General features: G+C 45.1%; 1 protein-coding gene across 2 annotated transcripts in view; it reads left to right on the forward strand.

Moving 5' to 3' along the window:
• TSHZ2 (teashirt zinc finger homeobox 2) overlaps positions 1-10219 on the forward strand; it is a 466624-nt gene extending 456405 nt beyond the window's left edge. For both annotated transcript variants that reach the window (XM_065922200.1, XM_065922202.1), the window contains exon 3: positions 9931-10219. Coding sequence is in view for 1 of the 2 variants with exons in the window: in XM_065922202.1 (XP_065778274.1) it covers positions 9931-9932 (2 nt within the window). In the remaining variant the exon portion in view is untranslated. The remainder of the gene's footprint in view (positions 1-9930) is intronic.
• The last annotated feature ends 768 nt before the right edge of the window (positions 10220-10987 follow it).

The raw sequence follows: 10987 nt of genomic DNA on the forward strand, positions 1-10987 counted from the left end.
TTTCAACATATGTTTAAAGCCTGAACTAAAGAGCCTCTCTCTCTCTACTTAGTTTTTGAAGTTTCCAGTAGAAAGGAATAATCCATTTTCCAAGATCCAATGATTACTTACTTTCAACACATAAGCAGAATTTTACACACGTATTTTTTTATTTATTCTACACATTATTCAATAGCACTTTGAAGATACCATACATATTGTATGCAATGCAATAAAGTCATAAAAGAAAATCATTTTTTAAGTCTACATTTTACTGAGCACTTACTGTAAGCCAGGAACCATTTGTAAAAGATACTCTTTTCATCCTGATTTTGCAGATATGGAAACTTAAGTAGAAAAAGAGTAAGTCATTTCCCCTAATGTCACCCAAATAATAAACGGAAATGTCAAACAATTAACAAAAATGGCAAAGGAAAATGGAGAGACATTATGAAGAGAAGTTAATGGATATAGACTGGTCCCTTCAGAGGCTGTCCAAATGGTTGGCTGGGCCACAAAACTGACTGAGCTCCCTAGCAGTGAAAGCAAAACCGAAAGCTTGATCCACTCTGAGACTGGCCTTTTCCATAAAGAAAATTTATACCAGGATTTAAGAATAAGCCACACCTTTCCTGATACCTACTGTCTAGAATAAATTCCTTACATGATTTTGTGATACACTGCAAAAAAGATAATAGGAGGTTCCCATAATTTTGTTATTGTTGTCCAGTCACTAAGCTGTGTCTGACTTTTTGCGGCCCCATGGACTGAGCACACCAGGCTTCCCTGTCCTTCACTATCTTTCGGATTTGCTTAGACTCATGTCCATTCAGTTGGTGCTGCCATCCAATCATCTCATAATGAACCAAATATTTAAAACTGAAACCATTTCTTTCTGTTAAAAAAAAAAATTCAACCATTCCTTTCTGCAAAAAAATGTGTTTTGCTTAACACTGGGCTCCATCTCTTTTTAATAATTATTCAATCCAAGCTTTGTCAAAGCATCATACTGTGAAGAAATTCATGTTAAAAAGCATGCTGGGTGGAGGGAGAGGAGCCCGCCTCTCTCTGCCTTATCATTTTTATTTAGACTGACGTACCTTTGGTTATAATTAGGGATAACTGTACAGCAGTTAAGACTTCATAATCCCATCATTAGTTGTCAAGAGATTTTCAGAGGGCAAACCCTCATGCCATTTCTTTCATTTCTGCTTCTTAACTACTTGGGTAGCCTGAAGTTGAGGCGTGTGCTTTAAGGAAAAGCTTTTCTGCTGCCGTGGAAATCTCCCAAGCTGACACACAGCCAAGGGCCAGATGACGCCGGTGACAGGGCCCCCACCACCCCGGAGGGCCCCACGTCCCCTCGCCTGATGCCTCTGCCGTTGTTGGTCCCCTAGATGTCCCCTTGTTTCTGCCAATTTCCTTAACAGCCATCTTGCACACCAAGGTGGAGATATTTCAAACCATTCCAAGGGCTGCCCATTAAGTAGACCAAAAGGGAACTTGTTTTTAAAAATTATTTCTAATTTTCCCATTCCATTAGACACTGGAGGTTGGCAATACAGGATAGAGGTCGGTCAACTTAGATGTTTGCTCTGGCACTGATTTAAAAAAAAAAAAAACATGGAAATGTCTCCCCCAGCTTTAAGGCTATAGACAGTTGACAGCCAGGTTTGTGTCATGAAGCACACATCATCCATTCTAGACACACGGTTGATTTATCACACGTTGTGCTTTATAAGAGGAAGTTCAAAAGTTGAGATTTTCTAGTGTGTCAATTATGACCTGCATGTTGTCTGCATTGAGATGTCCCACGGGGGAGACTATCATGATCAGTAATAGTATCATGATCAATAATAGTATCGCCTCCTCTTCTTCAAGGATCTAATCAAGCCCCTTAAACAAATTTTTTCAAAAAGTGTTGTCTCATGGGCACAGATTCAACATCAGGAATGGTTAGTTTCTTGGTTAAAGATAAAGGCTCTGAGATACAAAACATACATATTTCTATTGAATATTGGAATAGCCAATTCCACTGATTACCATGTCACCTTGCAAAAAGTGACGGCGATGATTTAAACCAGTCTTTTTCCTCTGTAATACTGGATACCCCATTGGGTAATTAAAATAGTTAATGAAAATAATACATAAGTGGTGGGCGTAAAATTAACAGTCACAACCAACTCAGCAGTAAAGAATCTGCCTGCCAATGAGAGAGATGGGGGAGAACGTGGGTTCAACCCCTGGGTCGGGAAGGTCCCTGGAGAAGGAAATGGCAACCACTCCAGATTTCCCTTGCCTGGGAAATCCCATGGACCACAGAGCCTGGCAAGATACAGTTCATGGGGTCGCAAAAGGGTCAGACACGACTAATGACTAAATAACATAGAAAGTCATTCTCACCATTCAGAAACTCAGACACTTCCTGGTATCTCTAGTTTCTTTTGTGACCTCCCTTTCCCAGCAACCACTCCGGGTCTCTGTTTTCCATGGCTGGAAAACTTCATGGAAGAAAGAAATTAACTAAAGGCAAGACTACATCAAGATGGTATTTAAAAAATATTACCCACCTACTCACATGAAGCTGTGTATAAAATGTCTTCAATACATTTGAGCAATTATTTTATTCATTCAAAGTCTTGAAATTGGTCCACCAAAGTTTAAGGGTTTCTGCGCACAGTTTTCTCTTAGGAAAAATGAGGTGAAGCATTAATGATGAAATTCATCAATGTAGGTAAGCCAATTTGGATTTTCAAATTGTAAAATCAATTTGAAAAAAAAATATTAACTGCAGATTTCTCCCTGGATTACACAGTTAAAATCACTTGTCTCCATTTCTACCTGGCCTCCTTGTCAGTGTTTTTTAATAAAACATTTCACATATCTTCAGCATTTATATCTCAGTCTCTTCTTTTTCATTTTCAACCAAATAGTTTCAAGAAGCCCTGAGTTAGGAGTCAGGTGTCCTAACCCCATCATTTAATCCCCATGGGAGCAAACTATTTAAACTCTTTATCTTTGTGGCTACTAATATTTAGCCTATATATTTCAGCGGAGAATATATATATACGACTGTGCTTTGAAAAATGTAAATTGCTTCAAAATGGGTCTTCCCAGGTGGTGCAATGGTAAAAGAATTTGCCTGCAATGCAGGAGACCCAAGAGACAAGGGTTTGATCCCTAGGTCAGGAAGACCCCGTAGAGAAAGAAATGGCAAGCCACTCCAGTATTTTTGCCTGGAAAATCCCATGGACAAAGGAGCCTGTTGGGCTACAGTCCACAGGATGCCAAAGAGTCAGACACAGCTAAGCAACTAAGCACACACACAAACTGCTTTAAAATAGCAGAATAAATTATGCTTTGACATTGAAAGCACCAAACAGGTGGCAAATCCTCTTGATGTCCACTTATGTTTTCTTAAAAACTAATTTTTAAGTCGGTTCTCTTTTTTTTCTTTACATGGTCCCTTTCATAGAATTCAAGAAGAAGGGTTCCACGTAAATCTGTATTTTTTTCTTTCGTATTGTTTTAGTATAAATATTTTAAAATTTCTTTTTCATGTTTGAAGAGATAGACTTCAAATTATTAACTCTCAAAATTCATTCACTCAATAAGCCAGAAAGATAAAGACCATTACAGCATACTAACACATATATATGGAATTTAGAAAGATGGTAATGATAACCCTATATGCAAGACAGAAAAAGAGACACAGAAGTACAGAACAGACTTTTGAACTCTGTGGGAGAAGGTGAGGGTGGGATGTTTTGAAAGAACAGCATGTGTATTATCTAGGGTGAAACAGATCACCAGCCCAGGTGAGATGCATGAGAGGAGTGCTCGGGCCTGGTGCACTGGGAGGACCCAGAGGAGTCGGGTGGAGAGGGAGGTGGGAGGGGGGATCGGGATGGGGAATGCGTGTAACTTCATGGCTGATTCATGTCAATGTATGACAAAACCCACTGCAATGTTGTGAAGTAATTAGCCTCCAACTAATAAAATAAAATTAAAAAAAAAAAAAAGAAGAACCACGTTAAAAAAAAAATTCATTCACTCAACAAATATTATCAAGTACTTACCATGTGCGGGACATCAGCTAACATGCTTGAGACACCGACGTATGCAATGCACACAGCCCCACCTTCCTAGGGTTTATAAGGCAGACTGGGAGGTGGACACACATATGCAAACTAAAACTTACATATATGACGATGTCGGTAGTCGACATGGTCCCAGGAGGACAACATAAAAGGTACAATATTATAACAAAGGAACCGCACCAAGTTCAGTGGGGAGGGGGAAACCTCTCTGAGGAAATGACATTTAAACGAAGACTTCAAGGATGAGAAGGTGCTAGCCAAACAAAGAATAAGAAGACCGCATTCTCGGTGGAGGGAAGGAGGCGCGGAAAGACAGGGAGGTTCGTTTCGTACACCGTCAGAAGGCCCGAGTTGCGGCTTCCCTGGTGATTCAGAGCTACAGAATCCGCCTGCCAATTCAGGAGACACAGATTCCATCCCTGATCCGGGAAGACCCCACAGGCCTCGGAGCAACCCAGCTCCCGCACCGCGCCGCAGAGCCGGACGCAGCCGCTGAGCCCACGTCCCGCAGCCGCTGCAGCCGAGCGAGCGCCCTGGAGCCCGGACCCCCGGCGGGAAGACGCGGCAGGGAGAGCCCGCGCCCGCCGGGTCAGAGCAGAGGGCGGCCGGGCTCAGAGCAGAGGGCGGCCGACTCAGAGCAGAGGGCGGCCGGGCTCAGAGCAGAGGGCGGCCGACTCAGAGCAGAGGGCGGCCGGGCTCAGAGCAGAGGGCGGCCGGGCTCAGAGCAGAGGGCGGCCGACTCAGAGCAGAGGGCGGCCGGGCTCAGAGCAGAGGGCGGCCGCGCTCGCCGCAGCTGCAGAAAGCCCACGCAGCAGCGAGGACCAGCACAGCCGAAAACAAACGCGCAGACAGGGAAATCGCTGCCAAATGACAGGCCGGTGCTCTCGGGACTCCGTGAGGCGTGCAGACCCAGGTGAGGCTGCAGAGGCGGCAGGACGGACCAGGCCCGAAGCCTCAGACAAAGCGGGCTTTTCTCCTGCACGCGCCGAGGCCGGGAAGGCCCGCGGCTGGGAGGGTGGGCAGCGACCGCCTCGTCCGCGGCCAGTTTTCACGAGCTCGCCGTGCCTGCTCGTGGGAGAGGAGCCACGGGGCACAGTGGACAGAAGCCAGCGCGGGCCCGCCACCGGGGGACGCGCGGTGGAGACGGACGTCGACTCTGGGAGGGAGGTGAAGACGAGGTGCCAAGGACGACCCCGCTTTCCAGCAGGAGCAGCTGAGCCGTCTGGGGTTCCATTTCCCGCGAAGCGAGAGGTGGGCGAGGAAGCGCGAGCGCGGTGGGACAGGGGGCCTTTCGGGCTCCTCTGAGTTATTCTCGCAGAGCCGTCCGGACGCCAGCCTGCCACGGGTTGAGGTTCTAAGCTCAGGGGACAGAACTGTTCTGCACGGGTCAGAGGTTCTGAGTCGGTGATAATGTTGTCCCCCTCCAAAGGGACATTCGGCAAAGTCCAGAGGTGTCTGGGGTTATCACAACTCGAGGGTGAGCGGGAACGAGGCCGAAACCTGGCGGGCAGGGGCCAGCGACGCTGCTGAAAGGCCTGCCGTGCCCAGGACAGCCCCCCACAAGCTGTCTGGCCCCGAACGTAAGCAGCAGCAAAGAGGAGCGATGCCAGCCCACAGAGGCTTCAAAAGTGGTGAAGACGAAGGCCACTGCTCCCTTGGGGATCTGTCCCACCCACTGCAAGAGGCCTGGCGTTCCTGGTCCCGAACCGCGAGCGCTAGTGGCGCCCCAGCGAGGGCAGGGATGCCCAAACACCCTCTTCGGACAAGAACGCAGCTCCGAGGACAGGGGGCTTCCCTGGGGGCTCTGATGGGAAAGCGTCCGCCTGCAAGGCGGCAGACCTGGGTGCAGTCCCCTGGTCGGGAAGATCCCCTGGAGGAGGCCATGGCAACCCACTCCAGTGTTCTTGTTTGGAGAATCCCCATGGACAAAGGAACCTGGTGGGCTGCAGTTGGACGCGACTGATCGACTGAGCAGAGTCCAGAGTAGAGAAACAGAAGGCAGGAGGCCCCCAGCAAGGGCGCAGAGAGAAGGAGAGCCAGCCAGAGCGCCTTCCGGGGGCAGGCAGGATTCCAGCATGGCCAAATTAAAGTACAGGGTATGTGACTCTACACATCTGCTGATGGTTCTGTATTAATACAAAAATAATTGCATCTTTTCGCCTGGCTCTCCCTCACAAACTCTACTTAATGAACACTGCCAATGACTTTCTTGATATGTAATTACAATTTTTATTTATTTATGGTTTATTTTTATAGTATTAGCTGAACATATTAAGGGGAAAAACTCATGCAGCAGCAAAACTTGGCCTCAACTACCATTTGAAATGGAGGAGGAAATGGCAACCCACTCCAGGGTTCTTGCCCGGAGAACTCCATGGGCAAAGGAGCCTGGCGGGCTACAGTCCATGGGGTCGCAAAGAGCCAGACACAACTGAGGCGACTTAGCACACAAGCATCCTTTGAAATGCAACCAAGAGTATATGCTTCTTTGTTCTTCACTCATTCTACACAATCTTTTCTGAACAGCAAAAAAAAGTAACAACACACATTCTCATCCCCTTTCTCTTCGTTTTCTAGTTTTAATTTTCTGCCAGGTCTCATCTTTAGACCTAGAGGGAAAAAGAGGTTTCTCTTCTTTTAAGATAGGAAATTCTTTTTAAAAGAAAAAGAGTATCTTGTTCCAAAGCGGCCCACGATTCAGGCCTCCTTTTTGTCATTCTCTTACAGTATAAAAAACTGACCTCCTGAAAGAATTCACCTCTTCCATCAGTTGTGGTGGGATATGAGATCTCTCAGATAGAAATAGCATCATAGTCAGGTTTTAATAGAAGACAGTCATATCTGGAATTTAACTGAATAACTGTACAGACACTCTTGGGGAAATGGCTGTAAATTATTAAAAACGCTAGTGTTTCACATTTTAAGACATTACCAACCGATCACAGGCAAGATAAGAGGCAGGGTTTAAGAGACCAGAAAAATCTGAATCTGGATACCCTTTCTCCTACGATCAACTAGGTAGCTGCAGGTCAGCGGTTTCACCTCTCTAAATCCCCGTTTCCTAGGCTGGAAAGCGTAGACATTAGTATCTCCTGCATTGCAGCATCATGAAGTTGACACGAGGTAAGGCATAGACCAGACATGCAGAAAAATGTCAAGTTATCGTGACGGCAGGATCCTTTCATGCCGAGGCCCCCAAAGTCAAGAAACCTGAGCAAAGAGTTACAGAAAGTCAATAATGAGGTCAGGACTGAGATCTTAGAAACTAAACGCCTTCATTTGTTTCCACACAAGAGTCTGTCATGAAAGTGTTTTCCAGAAAATGACACTAACGTACACTTATGACTGTTTTACAGGGAAGAGAAGGGTTATCAGACAAATATGGGAAGCCCTAGGTTAAAGAAAGGTATATTACGTTGGATTGGGTTGAGCTTTAATTGCAGGACTTCTCAGAGCCTTTTAATACGTTAATGTGTACTGTGAGTTCCCAAGAAGGCGACTGTAGAAAAATCTTTTTTTTTTTTTTCCTTTCTCTCTGCTCCCCTTCCCAGAACAAATTTTGACCTAAGAGAAATCCAACCAGAGAAGTTTGGGGGTTGATCAAATCTGGAGCTGCTTCAAGGAAGTGATAGTTGAAATAAGGTTCTCTAAGACTGGTATCACAGTACCATCAAGGTCAGGGAGGAAAAACCGCAGACCACAGACAGACTGTGTGTGAAACCTCCTCCTCGCCCAGACGTCCTGTCTCCAATGTAAGGCGTTCCCTCTTTAGGAAAGCCAGGTTTAACTCTTTCTCCCTCTTTCTCCCCCTGCCTTCTCCTCACCGTACCTACTGTAGAGCGCGTGGTGTTCCCAGGAGTTCAGTCGTGTTTGACTCTTTGAGACCCCATGGACTCAGGTTTCTCTGTCCATAGAATTTTCCAGGCAAGACTACTGGAGTGGGCTGCCACTTCCTACTCCAAGGGATCTTCCTGACCCAGGGATTGAAGCTGTGTCTCTTATGTCTCCTGCATTGGCAGGCGGATTCTTCACCACTAGCACCGCCTGGGAAGCCCCATGCCGTTGCAGTTTCTAGCCTCTACTTTCTTTTTCTTTGACTCATCTCTCCTCCTTCAACCATGTGACCATCCTCCTTCACGTTTCCAGACCTGCCAGGGAGCGGGTGGGTTCCAGACCAAAGACTGCTGGGACCCTTCGTATCTGCAATGCAAACAGTGACAGAGGGAAATGATTCCTTCCCCTGACAGTGGTGCCTGAGTGAGCATGGAAGCTTCTGAGTGGGACTGCCTCAGTTTAAAGCCGCCCACTACTTTTTATTAGTTGTGGGACTTCAGACAAGTCACTAACCTCTTTGAGGCTTTTCCTCTCTCATTTTTAAAGCAAAGTTGTTTGAAGGGTTAGTGGTAGTGGATGTAGCATCTGGCATCTGGTAGGTATATGATACTGGTCGCTAGTATTGCAGTCCTATGATTTCTTACCGAGGAATCTTTGATAAAGTCTATTATGATTATTTCTCACTCAGTTTCTCTGCACACATCAAATGCCATTCAATTTTCAACTTGTCTTTGTTGTTCTACTACGAACTTGGACATTTTCCTTTTCCAAAAGACAAATTAAATATAGGTCCTCGGTGTTTTTTCCTCATTAAAATGAGCACAACCACTAAATAACATGCAACCAAGGAATGCTGCCCAAATTGAATTGATGGAAATTATATGCACTCCCACAGCCATCCAAATAGCACATATCTGGAAAAAAATTCAGCCCATTAAGTACTTTGAAGCACTTTCCCACCACGAAAAATGTTGCTGTCTTTTGACTCGGTAACTTAAGTCTATTAAGGTATCTGAACATATTGAATGGTTTTAAACACAAAGATGTTCATCACAGTTAATATTATTGAATAAAACTGGAAGCGAATTAAATGTCCAACATCACAAGAATGGTTTAGTAAACTTTGATGATATAGGTGACAGAATTCATCCCACTGTTCACAATGATGTTTCCTAGTGAAAGGATAGAGAGGAAAACATTACACCGTGGGCACCGACAACCATGTAAACCTAACAAAAGTGTATGGGGAAAGGAGACACTACAGGCGGCACTGCAGAAAGTAAACAGGAGCTCTGTCCTGATGGTGAGGCCACAGGCTAATTGTTTAATTTTTTAAAATGCTTCACAATAGAAAAACCATATTTTTTTTCTTTTAATTGTGGTAAAAAAAAAATAACATTTACCATCTTAACAATTTTTAAGAGTAAAGTTTAGTGGCTTTGAGTACATTCCATTCACGTTATTATGCAATCATCACCATCATCCATCTCCAGGACTTTCCCCTCTTGCAAAGGTTGCACCTGACAACCACGATTCTGCTTTGTTTCCTTGAGTTTGACTTTTCTAGGTACCTTATACAAGTGAAGTATTTTATCATTTAATGACTGATTTATTTTCACTTGGCATAATGTCTTCAAGGCTCATCCATATTGGAGAATGTGCCAGAATTTCCTTCCTTTTGAAGGCTGAATAACATTCCATTGTGTGGATGTACCATTTTGCTTATCCATTCATCCTATGATGGACATTTGGGTTGCTTCCCCCTTTTGGCTGTGATGAAGAATGCTGCTACAAACAGAGGTGTTCAAATATGTCTTCCATACATCATATTTTTAAAAAAATTTTTCCCCTAAGTTAGTTCTTCCTTTCTATGTCTCATTCACTGATCATATCATACTAGACTTAACTAAGCCCCTATGCAGAACATTAATACCAATGAAAGAGGTGAGCGATTTGACTACCCAGGCTGCTCCTCAGAAAATAATGCATCTTTTCTGTTGTCTGGTTCCCATTACAGGACAAATGCCTTAGTTCCAACTCTCCAGCCTGGATTCCCTTCGCACCGGGCCCTATCCCTGCACCTGCCCGCTCTCCTGACAGTGATTCCTCTCGACACCCTGCTCTAAGAAGACTGCCAAAAAAAAAAAAAATCACCCCGGCCATTTCTCTTCATCCGCACTAACAATTTGGTAATGAAGTATTGATTTCCACTTCTCTGCTTATGGACAATATTAGATTTTCATTGATACACTGCAACGGGGCTGCCTCGTCTGCACGGCCCCCTTTCCGCTGCCACGAGAAAACAAAGTGCCGCTGAAGGAGAAGGCCTGAGAACACGGGCGTTCCCATCCTGTCAGCCCGCACCGCTCGACAGGAAAGGGCGGGGGCCAAGTCCTGGAGTTTAGGGTCCGAGTGGGCTGCCCTCCGTGCAGACGCTTGGAAGCCGGCCTGCCACGGTAATGTCCGTTTCCTATTTATAACCCCTCTGGGAACCCTTGTCTAAAGGAAATGTTTCTGTTCAGTGCGGCAATTACAGTTGCACCTGGATTGCCCAGTCCTGCCCTTGCACTTGGGAGCCATTAATCACCACAAAGTGGAAGAATTATTAAGTTAAACCAGAGTTTGAGCCAAGAAAACCTCTGAACAATGTTCATCTTCTGGGAAAGTTGCTCACAGTCAGGCTTAACCGTGTTGCTGCCAGTGACTCTTCCCCATGCCGTCGTGCGCGTCTTTATTATCATCATCTTTATTGGTTAAAAAATGCATAGTTTTGAGCATGCACCACTTCATGTTAGACCTGCAAATCGGGACAATTGGGGGGATTGGGGAGATGTAGAATCAGAAAAAAATAAGAAGATGAGATCACTGCAGGGTAGAAAGTTCAGCAGCAGCCTCGTGTGGTAATTTCTTTCTCCAGGATCTGTTGTTTATGGGCTTGGAAACACAGCTCGGCTGTAGAAGCAACAGAAAGCATGAAATAGGGTGTCCATCTTAAATGTGTTCCTGCAACTTTTTTCATTAAAACTTTGAGGGCCCAACTTTAATTTGTGGAATATTCCCGTTAATAATGAGAT

The sequence above is a fragment of the Muntiacus reevesi genome, chromosome 2 (genome assembly GCF_963930625.1).
Source record: "Muntiacus reevesi chromosome 2, mMunRee1.1, whole genome shotgun sequence".
Classification (NCBI taxonomy): Eukaryota; Metazoa; Chordata; class Mammalia; order Artiodactyla; family Cervidae; genus Muntiacus; species Muntiacus reevesi.